Raw genomic sequence first — 24,970 nt, 5'->3', positions numbered from 1 at the left:
TTTCTGCTTGACTGCCGCTTCCACTCCAGTCTCCAAGAACCACGTTTTCGCCCTCTTTATTTAACTTGAGATTTTGTTCGCAGATAATTATCAATTGCAATGGAGTGGCGTTTTAAATTACATCGCAGAATAACAACTGAGGAAAATAGCATCCTCCTGCTGAAACTCCATGAAGACCGTACTTTTGATTACCTTCTTTCTATGACTTGTTTACATACCAAGACATACTGTCACCATGAAAATTGAGAACTAGAATGAACCTAGTGTTTTAATTGATAGTGTGGGCTCTTCGCGCGGGATGTATCAAAAGAAACACAGAACCCGTCAACTTGCAGCTGCTGAATCCAGTGCTGGGCCTGGGGCTTCGGTTTTCCGGTTGATTCGGTTAGGGTGGCCACTGCTGTGTGCTTTGGATTCGTTTGGTCGTCAGACACCGTGGGAACACCTCCACTGTTTGATTCGTTTACTCTTCTGCGGCCCGTGCCTCCTGAAGAGGAATTTTAATAGAGAACTAACGTGCTGTTTTCTTTAGAGTTCTCTGTATCAAGTGAATCTGTGTCTCTTTTTCTGAAGAGGAGAACTTCAGCAGTTTTAGTCACAGCATGGGCAAAGTGGGCTTTCTGTTAGAATTCCCACTAATGCGTTTTCTGTAGAGGGTAGTTCCAGGAGCTAGTTAACTAGGGTATCAGAGTTGGCAAGTGGAGAGGGTTTTGTTGTTGTTGTTTTGGTTTTGGGGGTAGTGCAGAATCCAGTCGTCCTGTCTCACCTCAGAAACTTAAGGGAAAATGTAACTTTACTCTTTTATCTTTACTCTTTTAACTTTACTCTTTTACTCTTGGCCCTGCCAAGTAGAGTCGGGGAAAAACTCAGAGGGAAATAACACGGGCCCCGAAGCCAGGTCTTGAGCAAGTCCACGAATAATAGGGGAATTCTCTGTAGATTTTCTCTCCTGCAGACATGAATAGAATGCATATTTCTGGACAAACTGAGCAAGGCGTTGTCACGTTGGCATTTTAATGAGCAAATGAAAACAAAGTGTTCTGAACCTCTAAAGTGATCAGTTACAAGCAAGCATGTTTATTGATCAGGTGGTCGGTTTCGTGAAAACAGCACCAGGGGAATCTAAAGGGGGAGGCGCCGTGTTTGTTTTATTCACCCGAATGCGTCCTTCCAGATTGCAGTGTTCTTGGTTTTGTTTTGTTTTGTTTTGTTAGTAGTTGTTCAAGGTAGATCGGTGGAGACCGGGTTCAGCGGTTGGTTCTTTTCTGACAACCGTTGAAGGGAAATGCTTCGGTCGGTAATTGCTATGACGATTCGAGTTCTTTCTAGAGAGCCCAGAGACGTGTGTGTTGACTGCACTGAAACAAGAGGCTCAGAGGGAAGTTTGAGGAGAGGCAGCTGAACTGCATGTTGTACGCTGGCATCTCGCTCCGTGAGTGTGGATGACACAGGACCCTTCTATGCGCGGTGCTTTCGCTGCTTGATTGAATTCATCGCATGCGGACGCTGAGATGGAGTTGGGCTAAAATTTCAAGGCTGCGTGTTTACCAGAGATAAAATACAGTCCGGTCAGCGGTTCCGATTTCTTGGACTAGAAAATTATAAAATTGGCACGAGGTTGCTTTTACGTGCGCAGGGACATTGTGAAACTTGACGGCATAAATGTGCCTTCAGATGTGGCCCTGTTTTCTTGTGCCGCACGTGATATTCGTGCCCCACAGACAAGATTTAAAAAACACTCCTTCCTTATTGTGTTTTTACTGAAATTTGCAATATCTGGTCAGATACTGGGGTACATCATATACTTTCAAGATAAATGACCACATGTGTAGCACTTTGTAAATACTCGCGGGTTTCTTAGTATTGATTGTAAGGAGTATCAAATTTTCCAGAAGTAAATATTGGGGGGGGGGGGTCCATTTCTCATGTAGTCATGTTCCAAGAGGCTTGGCGTGAATTTTTTTTTTAATTGAGATTCAACTACTGAATAGTGACGTGTACTCTAATCGTGTTAAAACTTTATAACCTGAAGTATAATTATAATCTTACTGCTGCTTTGATCCATCCATATGGTAGTGGTATAAACGCTTGAGTGGATTGTTAGAGTCTAGTATTAAATTTCAGTGTTTTCAATGGCTAAAAATGGGGATTATGGCAGATTCCGTTACATTATGTGATTTTAATTGTTACCTTAGGTTCCATGTTTAGCTGAGGATGATTTATGCTTTTACATGGTATTAACGCATAATCTTTAATACTTATGAACGTGATACCGAGCTCCCTCTATGCAGATTTAAAAGGAGTTACTTAAATCAGATCATCTTTTGGCTCCAAATTGCGTGTAACGATACCAAAACTGATGGACAATGAATGAATTTGAAAGAAGGCAGCTGGGGTTGGAGATGCTGAATTGAAAATGTATCCGTTGTTGTGATCAATACCGAAAGATTAATGCGTGCCCCATCCCCTTTTAGGTCAAAAGAATTGTGTAAAATCCAGAAAGTGTTTTTCTTCGCTTCATAGCGTGGAGACATTTTCTTACCTATGTTACCACATGGTATTTCATAACCCAGTGACGTGGGCTGGGCCACTTCTTGGGAATGCGGAATGTGCAGCTTGGAGAGGCCGGGGGACTCACCCAAAGGTTCCCTGAGCCACAAGGTGAACCGCGGAAGGGTTCTGATGGACCAGCATTGTCTTGCGTTCTGCCTGGGAGCACCTGATCCCCAGCCAGTGCTGTTTACATGAGGTCAGGTTGTCTCCAAGTCCTACACCCCCGGCTGTGCTTTGGAAGCTCCCAGCAATTGTTACATTAGGGTTTTATGTAGACCAGCCTCAGCGCAACTTTCAAGGTAACATTTTGTTTTTGATTGCACTTGGGTGATAGTTACTTAATTTCTCTCTTCTTTCCTCCGGGCATTTATCCATCTGGAGTACAATGCTGGCAGTCAGGCAGGAAGGGCATGGAAGGAAAGCCCCCTAATTGTTTTAAACCAGTTTTAACACCTGGCGGTGAGAAGCGCTTAGAAGTGGATAGGACTTTGACGGCTGTCATTGTGTCTGTGGATTCTCGAGTTGTTGCCAGTCGTTGGCCGCTCTTCTGTTCTGGGGGTTTCCAGTCTCCCTTTCTCGTCGTCTGCACCCACAAGACTCCTGTTCCTCTAGCTGATTTCATTTCAGCAAAGCCAACTGTGGATTATGCTTGATAAGATCCCGCCCCGCCCTGCCCTCCAACCAAATATGTTAAAAGTCTTTCCATGCGGTGTGGACACAATCAGAAGAAAATACAAGGATGCTTTGAGTGAGGGAGAAGGGCTGGGAACCATGAGTATCCTGTAACTCCCTTAAGGTTGTGAGCACAGAGGCCGAGGGAGGTCAGACGTCTTCTCCAAGGTCACCATTTAATTGGTTGGTAGAAATGTGTGTAAATATTATCAAGAAAGAACAGAGTATGCTCTGTGTCTGTGGTCCTTTGTGTGCTGATGAATAACTTTCTCCCAAGATACATCCCATTCCCTCCAGAACAACCCAGCCTCTATGGAAGTGGTATTCTGTCTTTTTTACTTTAGGACGTCTTAGTAAACTGCTTCATACACAGCCTAACGGGTCCACAGGCAGACAGAGAGACAGGCTGAGGCACCTAAATAAGGAAGTGTGGTGGAAATTAGGGAAACACCGCGGCTCACGGCCATGTGGGCAGTGTTTACTGGTGAGGTAGAAGGAGCCAAGGTTTGGCAAACATTCAAGATCATGTGCTTGCTTGTTAAAAAAAAGAAAGAAAGAAAAGAGAAGAAGAAAATTCTTAGGGTGATTCAAATGGAGAAGCCTCTATTATCTGGGAAAATGTAAGTTGCTCTTTGTGTTTGGTCCCGCCTGGCCCCGCGGATCCCGTCACCGCTTGAGATGTCTTTGTGATGTATTTATTCTAGAAGTGAAATATCATGTACTCCTCATCGTGAACGAGTCCATTAGTGGTTTTCTGAGAAACGGGCCATGAACCTACTTGATGAGTGTGGATGAAAACTAACCGGTGTAGAATTTGCCTAAGGACGGACACGTCAGCCCCTCGGGTGTTGCGAGGTGGTCGGTAATCTTCCGGGCACTGGATACTTTCACCAGTGCCCATCTTGTTTTTCTCAGAAAAAAAAAAAAAACCATGTAACTGGATTTTTATACGAGGAGAAAGGGTTCTTCTGCCTTCCTCACGAGGCGACTGTAACCCCGCTTTCAAAGGCGTAAAGGGAGGGTGTAGACAGACAAAAATTCGTAAGCTGTGCGTGTTTTTTAAAAAAATGTCATCGGGATCCGCGGGCTTGTGCTCTAGCGGGTGACTCAGGGTTTTGTTGACGTGAGCCGTCAGTCTCTCCGGCATCCTCGGAGAGACGACTTCCTTCCTAGCAGATGGCAGCCCCGGGGCCACGCGCCTGCCACTGTGAGCGGCGTGTGCATCCGTACTCCACCCGGCCTCGCGGGATCCGGGGCCACCTGCTGCCCCGGCGTCGGCCAGACCGGGAGACTCTGCTTCCTTCCATGCCGGGTTCAGGGGGGAGCGGGGTCAGAGCGCCCGGTGTCCGGCTTCTGGCCTTGCGGAGCGCTTTCGGGGTCGAATGAAGAGCTGGGAAGCAAGATCCTGATGTTCCAATGTTGCTTGTAGGGAGTCCTGGTGAAGGAAGCCAGCGGTCTTTCCCCAGGGGCCGGGTTTGGATCCCTTCCTCAGCGCAGCCTGCCTGGTGCGGGTGGAGGGAAGCCACCCAGAGCAGGGACGACTGTCAGTGGCCCAGGCCTGCCGTGGAGGCCACGCCCACGCGCCCCGGGTGAAAGGTGGGCCCGTGAGTGGGGGGAGATTGTGACGTGGGGGAGAGGTTTTGGAAATAGGCCAGGATGTTCTTACTCAGTCTGAAAACTCTGCAAATCATGCTTTAGAAACTCTGAGCAATAAACGGGATTAAACAAGGCAGGGATTAGCGGGCGCACGGCACTTTGATTTTGTGCGAAGAAAATGCGTGGAGGAACCGGGGCTTGGGGAAACCGACAGCGTTCTGGAGCTCCTGTGCTCCTGAGAGGACAGATATTGCTAGAAAGGGAGAGTCCGGTGGTCAGTTTCTTACACTACAGCCTGGATGCTTTTTTTTTTAATTAAAAAATTTTTTTAAATGTTTATTTGTACTTGAGAGGGAGAGAGAGAGGGAGAGAGAGACAGAGACAGAGACAGAGACAGAGACAGAGACAGAGACAGAGTGTGAGCAGGGGAGGGGCAGAGAGAAAGAGAGAGAGGGAGACACAGGCTCCCAGCTCTGAGCTGCCAGCACAGAGCCTGACGCGGGGCTTGAACTCACGAACCATGAGATCATGACCTGAGCCGAAGTCAGACGCTCAACCGACTGAGCCTCCCAGACACCCCTCACTAGTATTTTTTTAATGTTTAATTATTTTTGAGAGAGAGAGAGAGAGAGAGAGCACGCGAGCACGAGTGGGGGAAGGGCAGAGAGAGAGGGAGACACAGAATCTGAAGCAGGCTCCAGGCTCCGAGCTGTCAGCACAGAGCCCGACGCGGGGCTCGAACTCATGAACCCTGAGATCATAACCTGAGCCGAAGTCGGACGCTTAACCAACAGAGCCTCCCAGGCGCCCGTGGATGCATTTTTTTTTAAAAGATAAATTACTCAGGTGATTTGTGGCAATGCGTGCTTCTCTTTTGTTTTTATACGACAGTAGGGTTTTCATAAGTTGTTTTCTGGCATAAAAGTGACGTAAAATAGCACTTTGCGATGCAAATGAAACAGAAAACAAATCCGTTAGCTACTCATACTCTCTGCCAGTTAGATTTATGAAGTAAGCCCATTTCATTAGTTTGCTCAGTCAACTTCTAATGCACATACAGTTCAGTTGCAAACCTTTAGGTATGATTTTGCTATTACTTGCAAAACTGAGAATTCAATATTTCTTCCCCCTGTAGGATTATAGGGGAATGTTAGTTTACACTCAGCATCAGAAAACTAACTTCAGCTGGGTCAGTAAAAAAGTTAAAACTTGAATAACGCGTGTTGTGGAAATACTAGATAGGAAAGCCTGACAAAGTTACAAACATTAATGAATCTGAAAACATTCTTCAGAGTTTTACCTACTTCGACATTTCTTTCCAAATGAGCATTGTCGTTGAAAGTTTATGCAGGTTCCAAATGCAATGACGTTTTGGTATGGAGGGTCGTATCAGAATTTTAAAGATACAGTAGAACTGACTCACCTTAATTCCATTTTACTTCTTATCATTATTTGTAGCTTCGCTTATCAGTACGGCCAGTTTATTAGCAGTCTTTGTTCCAAATGAAATAACCACAGCAGTAAAATACCCGAGTTTCTCCAGCTTGAAGGATTTAATTAAGTTCCTAGAATAACTCTGGGTGATATGCACCCAATCCCCACGACTCTGGAGTCTGTCTTGTGTTGCTGGAATGTTCAGAATTTTTCGGGTCTTAAGCCATTTCCTAAGGTTGAAGACGGTTCAGCCAGTCTGACAGAGGTTCCGTGTGTACCAACCCCCCAGCAGCCACAGGGGCCATCTGAACCCCTCACAAAGGCTGTCTCTGGGCGGGGCCGGGGGGGTGTTGTGCCCACCCTTCATAGTGGGGTGGCCTTGCTGGAAGATTCTGAAGGAGCCGTTCCAGCGTTGAGTCCCTTCCCCCCCACACTCTTGGGGTACGTCCCATCAGGCACCATTTCTGGATCAGTTTACTTCTCAGAAACTATAGGTTTGGTTTTGCTGGATGCAAAACCCACCCAGCTCCTGGATGCGGCTCTCTAGCCTGCCCTGTAACCGTCCTGGGATTTCTCTTTGTGCCCAGTCTTTGCGTTCAGGGGTAGTCTTCCAGAAACTTCCCAACACGAGGTTATGACCTCCCTTTCCTGTGCCATCTGATTCTTCTTGGCTCACCATCCACTCCTGCTTAACAAAGATGTTGTCTCTTATTTAAAAATGTTTATTTATTTTGAGAAGGAGAGAGTGAGAGTGGGGGAGGGGCAGAGAGAGAGAGGGAGAGTGAGAATCCCAAGCAGGCTCCATGCTGCCAGCGCAGAGCCCCGATGCGGGGCTCAAACTCCTGACCGTGAGATCATGCCCTGAGCTGAAATCAAGTTGGACACTTAAGCGACTGAGCCTCCCAGGTGCCCCAAGATGCTCTCTCTTTGATTGTCTGAAGCGAGTTCTTGCCATGAACTCATTCTTTCTTCAACAACCCCGGAGCTTTCTTTTTTTTTTTTTTTTTTTAAATTTTTTTTTTTCAACGTTTATTTATTTTTGGGACAGAGAGAGACAGAGCATGAACGGGGGAGGGACAGAGAGAGAGGGAGACACAGAATCCGAAGCAGGCTCCAGGCTCTGAGCTGTCAGCACAGAGCCAGACACGGGGCTCAAACTCACCAACCGCAAGATCGTGACCTGAGCCGAAGTCAGATGCTTAACCAACTGAGCTACCCAGGTGCCCCAATTTTGTTTTGTTTTTGTTTTTTTTTAATTTTTTTTTCAATGTTTATTTATTTTTGGGACAGAGAGAGACAGAGCATGAACGGGGGAGGGGCAGAGAGAGAGGGAGACACAGAATCGGAAACAGGCTCCAGGCTCCGAGCCATCAGCCCAGAGCCTGACGCGGGGCTCGAACTCACGGACCTCGAGATCGTGACCTGAGCTGAAGTCGGACGCTTAACCGACTGCGCCACCCAGGCGCCCCATCCCCGGAGCTTTCTTAGCTGCCTGTAGGAAGCTCACATTTGAGATGTTGACTGCTGCTGCTTGTCTGCCGGTGGCTCCTCCGTAAAAAGCGAACATGTAGATTTTAGTCCCAGTCCTAACAATTTCCAACTAGCGCTGTATTTTCTTACGATACACCTTTAATGGTGTGCAGGAGGATCTGAAGCCCTTTTGAAAGCATAGATCCCGTCCTTTATATAAATACCCATGACCTAGCCAGGGATGCCCCCTCCCCTGGTTACCAGCGGCTTCCTGGGAAGTTTTCTGTCCTTCTTACATCTTCCCGCCTTTTAACTGTTCTTTCCGGAAAAAAACAAACACACACCAATAGGAACTTCGCTTAATGGCTGCTTGGGAGAGTGGAAAGATGGGCTGTGGGCAGGAGAGACCGAGGCAGAAAGGTTAGGTCTCCCTTCAACTTTCAGATTTAATCAGACTGCTAAATATGTTTTCATCACAAAGATGCCAGTTGTCAGTTGTTAAATACTTATCAAATGTTTCGCTCCTTTGAAAAATATTAGAGTGTAGGCCAGAAAGAGAGAGGTTTGGTTTCCAAGCTAAAAAGAAACACAAAAGGTACTCAGTTCAAATACAAATGTAACTTCAGGTTTATATTTGAAACCTAGGAAATACATTTAATTTTTAAATGTGTTCAGATCAGCAAGTGTTGTAGGTGGTGATAAATGCTCCAGAAAATATAGCTGGGAAGGGAGAGAGGGAAAAGGTGCTGACTTGAACGTGATGAGGAAGCAGGTCTTGTAGATATTTAGGGAGAGAATCCATTTGGCAAAGGGAATGAATAGCCGTGCAAAGGCCCTGGGGCAGAAGTTTTGCTAGTATGGTCCAGAATAAGAAGTGGATCAGTGTGAATGATGACAAGGGACATAGGGAGAGTAGTAGGTGAAGAGGGGGACATGACCAGGGACAGTGACCTGTAGAGTCCAGTCAGCCATTGTAAAGACTTCATGTCATATTTAACAGGCATGAAGTGGAACAGTCTTTGAAACGATATATAGAGCATTTAAAAGCTTTTTGACTGGAGTCATCTAATTCTGCCATTGTGTCTTTTTCTGCCTGCCACTCCTGAGTTTCCTTCTCAAAAGTAGAATGTAGACTGAGCAGCCCTGCAGGTGGGTTGAGGCACTGAGATGTGATGGGGGGAGGGGCACCGGCAGATGATGAACAAGATAAAAGCACCCGCCTATTGGCGGAATTGCATACTTGATTACACAGACATTTGTAAGGCACTTTGTAATCTCTAAAACGTTTCTAAATGTTATCGAGTCCTCAGAATCTCCTTTTGGGGGCGGGGGGGGGGTGGTTAAAGGAAACCCCTTATGTTTTAAAGGAAAAAACACCTGAGGGGGCTCCTGGGTGGCTCAGTCATTTAAGCGTCCAAGTCTTTTTTTTTTTTTTTAACGTTTATTCATTTTTGAGAGACAGAACATGAGCGGGGGGAGGGGCAGAGAGAGGGAGACACAGAATCCGAAGCAGGCTGTAGGCTCTAAGCTGTCAGCACAGAGCCCGACGCGGGGCTCAAACTCATGAACCGTGAGATCATGACCTGAGCCGAAGTCAGACGCTTAACCGACTGAGCCACCCAGGCACCCCTAAGCATCCAAGTCTTGGTTTTGGCTCGGGTCATGCTCTCACAGTTTCTTGGATTTGAGCCCTGCTGACGGCATGGAGACTGCTCGGGATTCTCTCTCTCTCTCTCTCTGTCTGCCCCTCTCCTGCTCATGCTGCCTCTCTCTCTCTCTCTCTCTCTCTCTCTCTCTCTCTCTCCCTCTCCCTCTCTCTCTCTCTCTCAAAAATAAATAAACAAACTTAAGAAGCAAACCAGCCTGAGGCTGGAGAGACTGTCTGGGCCTGGGGGGAGCTGTTGGCCTGGTAGGTTTGCTCCTGCCTGGTTCTGTGTCTTCCTGGTGAGGCCGCACCTTCTTTGGGGGGATAAAGGCCCTCAGCCTGGATGAGCCGTGGGTGCGTCTGGACCTGGGTCAGTGTGCACGCGGCCACTTACCCCCGAGCCCTGGTCCCTTGATAGGAAGGCGCTAATGGAGTGAGCCAGTAGCCAAGGCTTCCAGAACGTGAGAAAAGCTGGCGTGCCGCCCGCGTCCAGGGACCCTGCCTCCTTTGCTGTGTGTGTGAGAAGCATGGCCATCTGGCAGATGGCCTTGTGGGCAGTTCTTTGTAGCTGATGTGGTCTTAAGAACTTGGCACGGTGTTTGGGTCTGTCCTCAGGATTCAGGGTTAGTTTTACTTAGTTTTTCTGAAATAATGTGGGGGAAAAAAAAAGTCAACATACATAAACTGGTCCATTTTACCAGGACCGGTGACCTCACCTAACTACCTGCTTACCTGTCCTGGCCATCGTCGCTCCTGCTGCTCAGGGGTCCCTCCTGCCTCTTCCAGACCAGAGATGGAACATTTAGATTCTCCAAGCGCGTGTTCTAGAAAATATGCGTGTGCCCGTTGGCCTCCTTGATGTCTCTGTTTCCTAAGGTAACTCTAGAAGCTTGATGGGTGAGGCCTGGTGGCAGCCAGCAGGAGTGGGGGCAGCGGGTCTGGGGTGGGGAGGGTCCGGGCTCGCATCTGGGCCTTCGTGGGGTCCGCCCTTGTCCGTGCAGCCCCGAAGGTTCCCACACCCCGACTCACCGGCGGTCCTGCGCTCCCCGTGCACAGCGGAGCGAATGGACTCACCTTCTTCCTGTTCCCCTTTGCGTAGGTCGCTTGGAAGCCCCCCTCGTGTCGCCCCAGTACATCAAGTAGAAATTACAAAACGGCCTGTTGTTGTGTGAGGAAAATGGAGAAACTAAGAATTACTCTCAATGAATTCCTATGTGCTGAGTGTCACAAGGTGACAGAACCGGTAGCTGTTACCTGGTGGAAACGATTCCCTGGATGGGACACCCTGCTGGCGGCCGCACTCTGGAAGGGAGAGCACGGAGCCTGTGCTGTGCAGGGGTGGGGGGGAGGGGGTGATGCTGTGTGTGCAGCTTACGTCTGCTGTCGCCTTCTGTCCTGGTGGTTCCAGAGAGGTGGTCAAGGAGGCCCGTCTCTTCTAAATCCATTCTTTTTTAAAAGTTTGTTTTTAAAGTCTATTTATTTTTGAGAGACAGAGCATGAGCAGGGAGGGGCGAGAGAGACAGACACACACAGAGTCGGAAGCAGGCTCCAGGCTCTGAGCTGTCAGCACAGAGCCTGACACAAGGCTCGAACCCACAAACCTGTAAGATCGTGACCTGAGCTGAAGCCGGACGCTTCACAGACTGAGCCCCCGGGCGCCCCTCTTTTAAAGCCATTCTTAAAAGGCCTAGAAGATTCTGCCCGGGAAATGTGACGGGCCGGTGAGGCTGACAGTGCAGCCTTCTTTGAGTGCCACGAGTGATGTCTTCATACCGATTTGACTGTTTCCCCCTCCCGGGCGTCAGCAGCTGGGGAAGTTTGTCTTTCTGTGGTTGGATATTTTGCCCCTTCGTGCTTTCTTCTCTCGGGAGACAGGGAAGGGTGACGCACGTGTGTGATCACATGTGTCTCAGTGGTGTCTCCCTGGACCTCCAGGAGGGGTGGGGGGGCCAAGGTGTCCAACTCACCTGCTCTGTCCAATCTCCTAGGAGGCCTTGGGAAATCCCAGGTTGGGAGCCTGACCCAGGCATCCTGGGGTCCAGAGCCGCTGGTGCGTGAGGTCCCCCCCAGCACTTGAGCCTTTGAAATGTCTGCCAGGTGCTGCCACTAAGTTCTGCCAAGGCCGCAGAGGGGAGTCGGCAGCCTTACTCTGTTGAGACTCCAGTCGTGAGTGACCGGGAGACCCCTTGTCGTTCTGGCTGGAAAAGTGCCTGTAGGTGTTTGTCCTGCCCCGGGTGCTGTCTGGTTGTGAAGTGGGGGCTGGGGGGGCGGTTGAGGCGGGAGCAGCGCCCTGCTGTCTTACTTGGTTTTCTTTTCCAGCAGCTGAACTTTATAAAGACGGTTTGTAGCTGAGCACTTCGCGTTTGTCATTACTGGAAGGTTAACCAACAGCGTTTCACTTGGATGTGGATCTTAACTCCGGGGCAAGGGAGTTTACACGTTGCTCTGTAGGCAGGTGCACTTGCGTGCGTGAGGCCGCGAGAACGGAACCCAGCCCAGCTGGCTGGTGGCATCGTGCTTGCGGGCACATTCAGCGCGGAGGGGCATTTGTGCCCTGGTGACGGGGCAGCTGTCTGCACCGGGCGCACGCGGCCCCTGCCCGGGCGTCCTGTCCCGCCGGCAGGACATGAAGAAAGCAGCCAGGCCAGGCGTGCTGTGCCGCGTTTGGGAGCTATTAGCTTTAAATGGCCCGGAGTTACCCCCGGAAAAACAATTCTGCTTCTGTTCCGCTTCTGTCCAATTAAAACGAGCTGATTCATTTCATTCCGGGAGCTGTTTGCCGTTGTGTTTGTGCCTTCATCGGTTGTTTATTTGCTGCTTCAAGTCGCACTTGCTCGTGACGTCATTCGCGGGTATAGTTTTGAATGAAGAAAGGGCCGCTATGGCAGGCGCGCTGGGCGATGCCACAGCCGTGGCCACGCACATTAGCCTGGGGAGGGGGCGGGAGGAGTCAGGCTTCCTCTGGCAGCGAAGGGCCGCCCGGGCTCATTAAGACGAAGCCTTTGTAGTTCAAAACGAAACATGTGGCTACGTGTATACATCATTTAAAGGAGCTGGAAGAAAGTGGGGGGGGGGGCAGCTGCCTGGGGGCGAGTGGTGCAGGAAGCAGGTGTCCCTGTGCATGAGAAAAGTCCCGTGTGTCTCTAGAAGGTGTTCCACTTCCTGGTTTATAACTCCCGTACATAGAGCCTCCTTGGGTGGTTTCACGGTGGCCCAGGGAGCAACGCCAGGCGAGGCGAATGACATGCCCATTTCTGGAAGGAACAGATAGGTAAATGTTGGCTCCTGGGCCCCAGGACCCCTACTCCTGCGGGGCGGGCCAGTGACCGTCCTCACCCACATCGCAGTGAGCCCTTGAAATGGCGTTTGGCTTAAGGCACAGGGACGGCTTCACCTGAGTCATTCCTGAGCTCCTGGGATGCCTTCGAGATGAGTGACCGTGGCGGGAAGTTGCTGGGGGTGGGCAGGGTGCGACACCCAGCCTTGGCTTTGCCGGCTGTCTCTTCTCACAAGGGCTGTTCAGTGAGATCGATTCTGACCCCCCAGTGGACAATGTGGACATCCTGTACGATGTGGACATTCTAGACAGGGAGGGGGTGGCCTGTAGTTCAGGAGCAGGGACTGGTCAGGCCACCAAGCGCTTATGCACAGTGGACACTCTACCTGAAAAGGAGGTGGCTGGGCAGGGATGGGGCGGGGGAGGGGGGGACATGGTGGGTTCCAGAATTTCCCCCTGTTCTCTTTAAACATTTTTTTCTTGTGATGAAAGACAAGCACTTTATTGATTATTACGCTCTATTTTTAACACATTTCCAAATTATTGTATGTTAAATGTGAAAAACAGAGTATATTTTAGAATTCTGAAGGCGTACCGTTTTAACTATACTCACGGGTCTGTTTCCTATTCAGTGATATTATACTGGGATTTGAGCTGTATTTGGCTTAATTTCAGACTTCCAGAAAATACCTATTTCGATTTCAATAATAAAAACAAAGGAACGAAGTCATAAAACTAAAATAACCCCAGTAGCAAGTCTTAAATATTTAGATATTTAAAAGAAAGAAAGGTGCATTCGAAGTGGTCTGTAACAATAGGGTTTTGGGAGGTGGATATATTTTGAATAAATTCTTATACATTCCTTAATTCTGCAGGAAAAACACAATATTTAGGTTTGAGAACATCAGATACAAACAATATAACATTGTTATAGGATACGTAAAATACGTATTTTTTACATCAGTGTAAACTCCTAAGCGTAATAATGCATGAAATCCGAGGAACGAATCGCACTGCTTGTAGGATATTTGCAATTTTACTGCACGTCCTATCGCCTGGCTCAAGTATCCGTACTGTTTCTCGGTGCAGAAACATAACACTTACATTCACATTCGTAAGCGACCCGAGAAAGAGAAAAGGGTTATTTGGACCCCTCTTGGATTTCAGGTCCAGTGTATTATAACTTCACCTCTGTTAATGTTGAAAGAGTCGTGCCACAGGATGTAGTAATAATCATACCTGCTTAGTACTTTTGCGTTCCGTATGAAACACCGAGTAAAAGAGCCGTAGGTGAGGGAAATTACTCCCCAAAGGGTGCTGGCTTCCTAAATGATTTGATGGCTTCCTTCCTCGTTTTCAGTAGGGCCTGTAACAGGAGAGCATGGTTTTCAGCAGACAGCGTTGCATTTCTAAAGGATGCAAGTTCACAGATAATCTTCCCGGGGACTCGATGAGTCTCCGGGTGTAACCCACAGATGTTGATATGTGGCCCTGTCTTGACCACTTCAACCTTCTTCCTTCTCCTGGGTGCCTTCCCCATGCTGGGGGTGGGTGGGGGGGAAGGTTGCTGCCCAACCACAGGCCTCTGCTATTGAAATGCAGAAGCGTCATATGCGAGTGAATGAGCCTGGGTGCCAATAAAACTTTATTTACAGAAACAGGCAACAGGTCAGATTTGGCCCTGCCTTGTTGACCTCTGGCTTAGAACCCACTCTGTTGTGAGGTAAGAAGGGTTTTCTTTTCACTTGGGCCTCAGACAGTTCTAAAGTTGCCTCCTCCTTTAGAAGATTTTTTTTTTTTTTTTAAGCGTTTCTGCCTGTGAGACATGGCATCAACCACATGGGTTTTTATTTCAACTTAATTCATCAAAGCTTTAGAAAGGCTCTAACAAGCATTGTGCCAGATGCTGGGGACGGGCAGGGTTCGAGTCCTCAGCTCACTGGGGAGACAGGTGCATGTGGCAGTGAGCCATTGCCTGTGTGGTATTTTGTGTCACTGGGGAGTTTTGTAATGAGTTAATGGCGGTAAAGTGTAAACTCCCGGGGCCCAAGTGAAAGTCAGAGACCTCCTGTCCCCCTTCCCAGCCCCACCCCTCTCTTGTTACTTGTAGAAATGGACAGTGATGGCCCTAGTGGAGGGGTGCGTGCAGAGCCCTGGGGGACGGGCTGTCCTTTGCTGCTGACCTGTCACTGATGCTCCCTCACCTGGTTTCTACCTGGGAGGGTCCAACATTTCATAACTTAAGAGCAGGGTCCCCCAGCAATGCAGGGAGCACTTTTGTCCTTCAGGGGTCTGGGCTGAAGAATAATCAGTAATATTTCTCCTATGCTGTTGGACGTTGCTGCTACAGGGATGATGGAAAACTCTCACCATAGAAGCATAGCTTGTGGGATGGGCGCGTCCGGCTTTTTAATAACAAGCACAGAAAAGAAAGGAAGGCTGGAGGGTCGGGTGGAGGTCTGCTGAGGCCAGGCATTGGAGAATTCACGCAGGCCCCCGTGGGAGGCTTGGCTCAGTGGAGGGAAGGTTCAGTGCAGTAGCTCACAGGCCAGGACACCCGACGGCTCTGATGTTCGGTGATTAAGACAAGGTCTTTCGTGAAGGATTAAACAGGAGCTGAAGGAGGACAGCTACCTTTTATGAACCCCAGCCCCATACCAGGACTCGACCTTTTCCCTCTGACCCCCTGCCCCCTCCCCCCACCCCCTCCCGTCTCCTGCTGCGTCATTGCCATCAAATTGCAACTTGGTGCTGGGAAATTTCTTCAACAGCGAGCACTCAGGATGAAATGACTTCACTTGTCAGAGGAAAGGGTGATCTCAGGGCGCCTGGGTGACTCAGTCAGTTGAGTGTCCGACTTGATTTTGGCTCAGGTCGTGATCCCAGGGTCATGGGATCAGGCTCTGAGTCAGGCCCTGCACTGAGTGTGGAGCCTGCATGGGATTCTCTCTCTCTCCCCCTTTCCCTCTCTCTCCTCTCTCTCTCTCTCAACCCCTTCCCCACTCGCTCACTCTCTCAAAAAAAAAAAATTAGAAAGTGGGATCTCCTATAAAAGACATTTTTACGTCTTTCACAAGGAGAGTCGGTAAAGTAATTTACTGCCGGGAACTTCTTCCCTGTCTCTTATTTATTTTTTTCCTATTTAAATGAAAAGTTCGAGTAACCGTTTTTCTTAGAATCTCTGGCTTGTTGGTTATCACACTTAACCTTACTTTATTACTTTTTTTTTTTTTTTGGGTGTATTCACGAGTGTTTTGCTTTTAGTCAAGTAAGGAGATACTGAATTATCAGGTTTATTTTTCTAGAAATTTCTCACGTAACTGAAAAGTTTATTTCCTTTAGTAATCCTATGTTTAACATCAAAGGTTTAAGTGGGCCACAGGGTGACGTGTCTGGGCTCGCCGCGGGTCTCTTTCTTCCTAAGCGTAGTTTCCACTAGAAATAGAAATTTCGATTTGAGAAGCATGTTGTTTTATTTGTCATGCGGCTCGGTACCCGCAGCACCCCTAACTCCCATGTGCCTGAAAATGTTATGTCGTTTCTACCTGCTAAGTACGGATGTGCTTTCTTCGGTCAGGGGGCTGGTCACCAGTGGAGGGGGGGAGGCTGTTCTGTGCAGCTGTGCTGGGAGCACCCTTCCCCCCCCCCCCCCAACACACACCGTAGAGTCTGCAAAGTCCTGGGGCTTGCGTGGAGCCCTGAGTGAGGCCTTGCGGGGCCTTACGCAGATTTCCACATACGGCCCTTCCTGGGGCTCCACGTGGAATCTTGGGGGGCACCCCACGAGGCTCTCTGCAGAGAGAGAACCAGGGGTCTCTGTGGACAGCATTATGCCCTGAATTCTGGCCACTCAAATATTGACCATAAAGCCAAGCACGTCCAAACCCACATATTCATGAGAAATCAGAACGAGGAAGCAATGGGTCAGAATGTGTATCTAAAACGTTGCTTGAATTTATTTGCCCTGCTGCCGATTTCCCCGATTTGTCTCTAAAACATTCTAGACCTGATGCTCGCTGTCCTTTCCACAAATGTGTTTGTAATCACGGAGCCCAGCTCACCAGTGGCATGACGGGACCGTGTTCCAACATCTGTGCTGTCCATGGCAAAGATGTTCTGCAACTTGTTTAGTGATGTACTATTTAGTGATTTGTTTTCTATGTCTTTCCCTTTTTTTTTTTTCGTAAAGTAGCCCAGATTGAATTGAAGGTGGGGCCTTTAATGAGGGTGCTTTGCTCATTTGCATTCCGATGCTCTTTTAAATGGAAGAGAACAGGCAGGGAGCCTCCGGTCCTCCCACCCCCCCATCCTCAGGAGTGGTGGTAACCAGTGCATGGAACTGTGTCCTTCCTGTGAACATCATTTGTCATGTGTGATAGAGCAAAAACAAGATGGAGAAGACGTGGCCAGTGTGGCATGTCATATGGAACGAGTGTGAGAGTATTTTTCCCTTAAATCAACGACTTAAAAAAAATTTTTTTAACGTTTATTTATTTTTTTAGGCGGGGAGGGGCAGAGAGAGGGAGACACAGAATCCCCGGCAGGCTCCAGGCTCCGAGCTGTCAGCACAGAGCCTGACGTGGGGCTCAAACTCACAAACTGTGAGATCGTGACCTGAGCCCAAGGTCACTTAACCGACCGATTCATCCAAACATCCCTCACTAGTATTTTTTTAATGTTTAGTTATTTTTGAGAGAGAGAGAGAGAGAGAGCGAGCACAAGTGGGGGAAGGGCAGGGAGAGAGGGAGACACAGAATCCGAAGCAGGCTCCAGGCTCTGAGCTGTCAGCACCGAGCCCGACGCGGGGCTTGAACTCACGAACCGTGAGATCATGACCTGAGCCGAAGTCGGACACTTAACTGACCGAGCCACTCAGGTGCCCCTCAATCAACTACTTTAGATCAATGCTGCTGTGAGTGGGTTTCTTTACAAAGTAGTGTCTAAGCTACAGAATAGCACAGCGTGTGATCATATGACAAATTCAGTGAAGGCCGATAAGTTTAGGCTCTCTTTAGATGCGTTACCTCCGGAATCCGGCATCCGGGTACGTTGGTAACGCCTGCACAAGCAACACGTGGGTCCTCATGTATTTTGTTTTGTTTTGCCACTACACTTGACGTGTTCAAGGAATATCTCCCATTTTCACGAATGTTCGGGTGGATTGATGGTAAAATTAATAATTTGTACTTTGCTTCTACTAGAGTTAACACAGATCATACGGTATGTGAAATTTTGCTGTAATCACCATTAGGAAGCATAAATATTTAAAAGCGAGCATGTTAGGGGGCACCTGTGGGGCTCAGTCAGTTAAGCATCTGACTCTTTGATTTCTGCTCAGGTTGTGATCTCACAGTTCCTGGGATCGAGTCCCACTTCCAGCTCTGTGCTGACAGCACAGAGCCTGCTTGGAATTCTCTCTCTGCCCTTCTCCCATTTGAACTCTCTCTCAAAATAAACAAACATTTAACATAGAGTAAAAGTCAGTAAACAAATGGAAAGGCAAGTGTGCTTGGCTCTCGGGCTCTAGCTCCTGCTTCCCCTTCCTCCAGGGCTGGGGGAGCAGGGTGGAGGGGGTGGGCAGGTTCTGGCTGGGGCTGGGGGAGCAGGGGGGGGTGGTGGGTTCTAGCCCTTCCTCTGGGGCTAGGGGAAGCAGGGCAGAGAGAGGGGGTTCCAGTCCTTTCTCTGGGGCTAGGGGAGCAGGGTGGAAAGAGGGGGTTCCAGCCCTTCCTCTGGGCCTGGAGGAGCAGGGTGGAGAAAGAGGGGGTTCCAGCCCTTCTTCTGGGGCTGAGAGAGCAGGACAAGGGGCAGGGGTTTCCAGGTGGCCTGCTGGCCTGGGCTCCATGTCTGGAGCTTGCTGCCTGTGGACCCTGCAAGCCCCAGCCTCCTTCCAAGGCAACCTTCAGGTGGCCACCTGTTCCTTTGACTGCTTCCCTCCTGAGACCATGGTTCGGGGCCCCCACTAGCTGTGGGCAGCAGCCTCACGTTGGGAGGGTGTCTCGGGTCTCAGTTGAGGCAGAGGGCTTCTGCCCAGGCCTTCTTTCCATAACAAATTAAAACTTACAATTAGATTTCTCAAACCGATCCCCTTTTTCGAAACTGTGTGTGTTCTTGGTGGCACTTGCCTCTGGTCCATTTTGTCCGTATCCTTTTCCTCAGCAAGCCATGGGCCTTGTGACCTGATTGGGGGTGTCCCCAGCCTGCTCTCCGCTTCCCTTCCTTCTCCTGCATCCGAACAAGGATGCTAGATGAAACCAAGCTGTTTTGTTGGGCACGAGGCCTCCGCCGGCTCCTGGGACCGCAGCGGGTGGTGGGGGACCCAGGCACGAAGGTGGTACACCGAGGGGTGGGTGTTTGGAGCGATGCTGGGTGGCCGCGTGGACCCGGGGTCCTCAGCCGTGGGGCGCTCAGTCTCAGCCCTCCTGCTACCACACCGGGGTGTGTGTGCACGTGTTTGCTCTCGTGCACATCTGTGTGCGTAAACGTGCTCGGAGCTCTGCGTACTTCGTGCCGACCTCGGTCTCTGCGCTGGTGGCTGGTGTCTCTCCTCTTCCTGCAGTTCCCGCATCCTTCCCATGGCCAACAGCAGGTACCTGTCGCTGTGACGGTGTGTGTGTGCGCTCGGGGTCACCTCTGCAGTCATCAGGGGCCCTCCCAGCCCAAGTGTGGGATCACAGGGGGCAGCCCAGGGCCTCAGTGTCCGAGGGAATCGTGTTCCTTGCCACCCCCACCCCGCCTGGCATGCCCCCAGCTCTCTCCCTGCCGGTGACCGCAGCCTGGCCACCCTTCGGCGCCAGGCACAAAAGCTGCTTCCTCTCCCTGCCCCGGGAGGTCAGAGGCCCATGGGGGCTCCCCTCCACCCATCAGCACCCGGGGGCCTCAGGGAGGCCCCGGCCCCTGAGAAATCGCCGTGCGCCCAAACGCGCGAGCCAGGATCGCCCTGCCTGTATCCAAACTTGCCCGCGACGCTCAAGCATAAAAGTGAGGTTTTGATACTTGCACGTCACAAAGAGACAGTTACCTGTTCGCCCCGATTCGGGTGCACGGCGATCTCATGGTAGGAGTTGTTTCATGACGGCGAAGCGTCCTGACGCACGGGGTGAGCTCGGCGGCGGCTCCACAAGCCTGCTGGTCGCAGTGGAAGGTGTGTTTCTCAGTAACTGTCACCTGCATTTCTAGGACTGCACTGAAGTCTGGGAAAGTGAGGAATTTACTGGCTTAGCTGTTTTCAAGATAATGGATGTAAGGCTAACAGGGGGATTCAGCCGCGTTTAACTAATCATTAGTGTAAAAAAATAAATAAACAAACTGTGTTCGGTCAGCAGACTGACTGCATCTTGGCCACGTGCTCTGGGGTGGCTGGGGGTCCGCCTGGCACTCGGCCTCGGCGACAAAACACATACTCATTTGGGGAGACGTAAGTCCGGGGTGGATTGTAGCAAACAGCCGCTCTTTAAAGGACTCAAGCAGCTGGGTGTGGGTTCTCATGCGGTCTCTCACGGGGACAAGGACGAAATAGCCAGCTACAGGGCGCATCTTTCCCCCAGGACAGAGTTTGGCCCCTGTTTCCACTTTAGGGAAGAGTTTACCTGTTTTTTAAAGGCCATAGGGCTTTGTGAAAATAGTAAAATATGGTAGCACTGCCCCAAAAGATCACATTGTAGGGCATGTTTAAAAACACGGTCATGAAAAAGATACGTGGATGTTGGGCGTTGAATGTTGGCAGTTGACAGTGGCCTGTGTGTCCAGGCCTTTGTTTTTTGGCTGCACTCAGGACACGACTCTGGGAGCTGGTTCCAGGCCTCCAGGGCTCACTCCTGGCCACAGGGTGCGCTGGGAGTTTCCTCTTGCTGGGATCAGCCCTCTGCACTCAAGGTGAACAGAGAAGAATTAGAGCCCCCCAAAAGTAAACTGAGAGTCTGGGAGGGGCTGTAATGATTTTAGAGCAGCGTTCCAAGTGCAAGTGGGTTAGTACAACCGCAGGGCAGGGTGTGGCCAGCAGGGCCTGTGGGTGACCCTGGGGGTGGTGCACAGGGCCCACTTGGCATTTTGATCAAAAACCCAAGAAGCCTTGGGGCGTCTGGGTGACTCAGTGGGTTAAGTGTTTGACTCCTGCTTTCGGCTCAGGTCATGATCTCACGGTTCATGGGTTTGAGCCCTGTGTCTGACTCTGTGCTGACAGCTCAGAGCCTAGAGCCTGCTTGGGATTCTCTCTCTCTCTCTCTCTCTCTCTCTCTCTCTCTTTCTGTCAATCTCTCTGTCCCTCCCCTGCTCATTCTCTCTCTCTCTCTCTCTCCCTCTGTCTCAAAATAAATAATCTTAAAAAAGCAACTAAGAAGCTTAAGAAGACAATTTGCTATGAAATGTCAAAGTCTCCCAAGTTGGTCATTTTCTTAAAGAGGAACATGTTAAGTAAGAATATGCTGGAAATGATAGAAATGGGGAACAGGTTACAGAAGCTTAATCCTCGGGCCTGGAAGGGAGTGCGCAGTTAGAGCTGTTGGCGGGTCCTAACACCCTGTCGCCCACGGGGCTCCTGGGAGCACATGGCGTAACCTGGACCCGGCCGCCTGGCCAGGAGGGTTTGCGGTCAGGGTGTCTCTGCAGGAGCTCGTGCAGCGTGGTCGTTTCCGGGACAGGCGATCCTGTGCCAGGGTCCCCCGAGGTGGAGTTCAGCTCCCTTTCTCTCCCCAAGGGCAAGGGCGAGGGGGCCCCCCTGCCTCCGCCTCCCACTCGGCCCAGGGCCTCACGAAAGCACACTCACAGTCACCCTAACCTGGCTGTTCCCCTTCCTCGGACACTTGGTGGGGGGCCAGGGGTTGGGGGGGTTCCCCCTCCAAGTTGTTTCTGGAAAACGGAGTTGTGTTTGCCAGAGACACGGGCGGTGAAGGCGGCTTGAGAGGGACCTTTTCTCTCACTGGAGATTGCACTGTGCCCTCGACAGTCACCGCTGACTCTTTTCCTTTCTTTTCCAGAGTGAGGATCTGTCTGGCTTTATCACCGTGACGTCACGCATCAGAGAATGACTTTCAAAGAAGATGCTCACTATTTTGTTTTTGTTTTTGTTTTTTTAAAATCTGAAGCTGCTTACAAATTTTCTTTTGGATCTGAGCAATGACTACATTTTGGAACATCTACGACTGTATTAGACTCTGAACCCCCCAGGCGAGGACACCTGCCTCTCCCCCCCTGGTTCCCACAGGGGGCATTCGTCATTCTGCTGCTCGTGCTGTGTTTCGTTTGTTTTTTTTAACAAAATTCGCCGAAGAAGGTATTCTCAAGAAAATCGGATGTTTCCATTGGCCCTTTAAATTGTGGCCGGTGTCTTAATTTCTTCTCACTTTCGTTTTGGCAAAGCAGATTTATCCCTCAGCATGCTGGGAGATGCTACCAACACCCATGGAAGTGGGGCAATCTGGTATTTACTGGCATGCACTCAAAACTACCACAGTCCTACCTCAGTTCCAGGTGAAGCCGGATTTGTGTGGCCGGGGGCCGGCAGGACCTCCTGTACATAGATGTCTGCTGAGTGTCTCGAGTGCGGCCTTCAGCCTTATTTAACTGGTCCCAGGAAACAGCGGCTCCGTGGATCCAGTCCAGGTACCTGCGTGTTTACTCAGCCAGAGCCCAGCGTGGGACTGACACTTCTCAACGGAAATGCAATTTGGGATTGGACTTTGAAGATGGATTCATAAATAATAATAATAATAATTATATGTAACTGAAGCAACCTACTTTTGAAAATCATCAACTGTATTGGGTAGCGGGGGGGTGGGGAGGGGTTTGGGGAGGGGGTGAATATATCTTTTTACCTTTAACAGACTTGTTTAATCTTCTCTGCGTAGACGTTTATGTAGGTACATCAGATTGCAAAAGCCTTTGATCCTATTTATAAGCTCAAATGTCTCTGCTACCCTGACTCTCGAGCCTGCGTTTCCTTAACCAAAAATTCACGTAGGCATGCTAGCGATTCACGGGTGGTCGTGGCTTTGGCAGATTTTACAAAAATGTGTTATCTTTACTCCACGCTACCGTGTCGGCCAACGAGGCTGCCCTGAGCAACAATACAAAAAAAAAAAAAAAAAAAAAAAAAAGAAAAAAAATTAAAAAACGAAAGGGAAGGAAAGAAATTGATAAAAGAGGTATTCCGGCCCCTGTGTCGTTAAGGGAAGAAGAAAGAAAAGACGACAGAGAACGTCACGTTTCATGTGACTTGTCGAGAAAACTTCCTGACGAGACTACCCTCATTTTATATTTTCAGTGTTCTGAAAAGATCGGTGTTGCGGTAATCATTGCAGGGGTCATCCGAAACTGCTAACCTTGACCGGCAGAATGTCCCGTCGTCTTGCTGCCCCACGTGACAGAGGGCTATAGACCTTCCTCCCGCGGGCACGTCCGTGTCCGTGCTCCCCATCTGCTCGGATGGTCCCGGAGAGGCTACACTAATTCATTGGAGATGTGAGCTTTTTTTTTTTTTTTTCTTTTTGGAGAAAAATATATATAAATATATAGATATATATCACTATAGAATAATGCATTAATAAAATGAGGCTTTTTTAGAGGAAGACCAAAAAATTCAATGTCTTAAAAATATATTTAATGGCAATGCAAAAGTCTTCCTGCTTCCGTGCTGAACTTTTAGAACAGAGGATTGTATTGCAAGACAAAGTTGAATGTAAAGTGACCCCCCCGAACATTTTTAAAGTTTTACTTTTCTAAAATTACACATCACAACAGTGTGTAGACCATACGATGTTAGTTTGAAGGTCAATTTCAGTGTATAATACAGATACTTTATTAAAATGTATAAAAACGCCCCAAAGTTTGGATTTCGTTTTGGGACTCGGGATCGATGGGTGGTATTTGCTATGTAACCCGCCCCCCTCCACCCCACCCCCTCCCCCGGGTACAGTGGGACTGACTCTGGACCCTGCTGGATACAGTGTATGATGTGTATTTAAGTAGTCCTCTATACTTAGAGTAGTCACGCCTCTATACAAATGGTTCACGTTCAGACTGCCGCTTACAACAAGCAAAATAAAAAGTTGGTAATATACTAAATTTTCCTCCATCCTGTACATTTCAAAAAGAAAAAAGGCATATGCAATATTTACACTTTTAATTTAGTTTACAGAATGGAACCAAAATGTATAAATGTTATGTTTGCTAAAACTTCGCAATGTATATTGGGTCTTTGTACATTTTGCCTGACTTACCTTAAATTTAAAATATTTTTTGCTATATAAACTTTAACAGTTATTAAACAGTGTTTTCTTTTTGGGTACGTATTGTTTCTGGATATCAAGATGTTAAATATATTTCTTGCTATTGTGATATGACAAAAGACTTAACCTTGGTCTGTCTTCCATTGTACACGCTGTATATAAGGGTCGATGTGACGTTGCTGGAGACAGCAATAAATGGAATTAGAATAGTGCACTGTATTTAGTCTGTCTTGATCATGGATGCTCTCCTTAACAGCCATATGCAATAAAATAAAATACGTTATTTATGAAACGGATAAGGCCTCGAGGAGGTTTTTTTCCCGCGTGAGGATTCTGAGTTCAACATAAAGCCACTCACCTCCTGGTGTTTCAGAGTACAAACATGAAGCTCTTGAGATACTTGGACGCCTCCTCTCATTTAAATATTTTCATTCTGGCAAGCCAAGAATATTCCCCAAGTCACAGAATTAATGAAAAGTACGCGTACGAAGGAAACATTGTACAGGATGTAGGATGCTCGAGGTTGCTGGACGGGCGCTGTCCCCAGCGCTGTGCTGACGCGAGCTCCTTTACGGTGGGCAACAACCGCGGGCGGTGGGAATCGCCCTCCCCTTTGTACAGATGGGGCGGCCGGGGCGCAAGAGATGAAATGACTTTGCCAGAGGGCACATGGCTCTGAGCGGCAGGAGCCAGCGTCCAAGCCGACCCGCAGCCCCCCAGGGGTGCACACAAACCATCCACACAGAGTCATCACGGCCGGGAGGTGCCCTTCCGGGGGCAGCAAATAATGGAAATGATGACTGTAGACTTTCATCAAGGACTGTTTCCCCTCCTTGTTAGAGATAATTCCTCTGCGCCTGCACTTTATCCTAAAATTAAAGTAGCGCCATAACATGGGTGTCCCCTCTTTTGAACAAATGAAGCCAGAGCAGTTTGGAAGATGGTTTTCAATGTCGGCTTTTTGTTTGTTTTTTTAACATTTATTTGAGAGAGAGAGAGAGAGAGAGAGAGACAGAGTGCGAGTGGAGGAGGGGCAGAAAGGAGACAGAATCCGAAGCAGGTTCCAGGCTCCAAGCTGTCAGCACAGACCTGGCATGGGGC

General features: G+C 49.1%; 1 protein-coding gene across 2 annotated transcripts in view; it reads left to right on the top strand.

The window, feature by feature from the left end:
• The window catches only part of IRS2 (insulin receptor substrate 2), a 32,835-nt gene extending 8,674 nt beyond the window's left edge, over positions 1-24,161 (top strand). Inside the window, exons 2-3 of one of the 2 annotated variants that reach the window (XR_007154166.1) lie at positions 21,620-22,244; positions 22,906-24,161. Coding sequence is in view for 1 of the 2 variants with exons in the window: in XM_047868040.1 (XP_047723996.1) it covers positions 21,620-21,624 (5 nt within the window). In the remaining variant the exon portion in view is untranslated. Of the gene's footprint in view, positions 1-21,619; positions 22,406-22,905 lie in introns of those variants that run through there. The other variant, XM_047868040.1, reaches the window with a different exon arrangement.
• Positions 24,162-24,970: the final 809 nt, after the last annotated feature.

Source organism: Prionailurus viverrinus, chromosome A1, assembly GCF_022837055.1.
Source record: "Prionailurus viverrinus isolate Anna chromosome A1, UM_Priviv_1.0, whole genome shotgun sequence".
In the NCBI taxonomy this organism is placed as follows: domain Eukaryota; kingdom Metazoa; phylum Chordata; class Mammalia; order Carnivora; family Felidae; genus Prionailurus; species Prionailurus viverrinus.
Note: the sequence above shows the minus strand (reverse complement) of the source record. Positions and strands in the feature narration are given on the sequence as shown.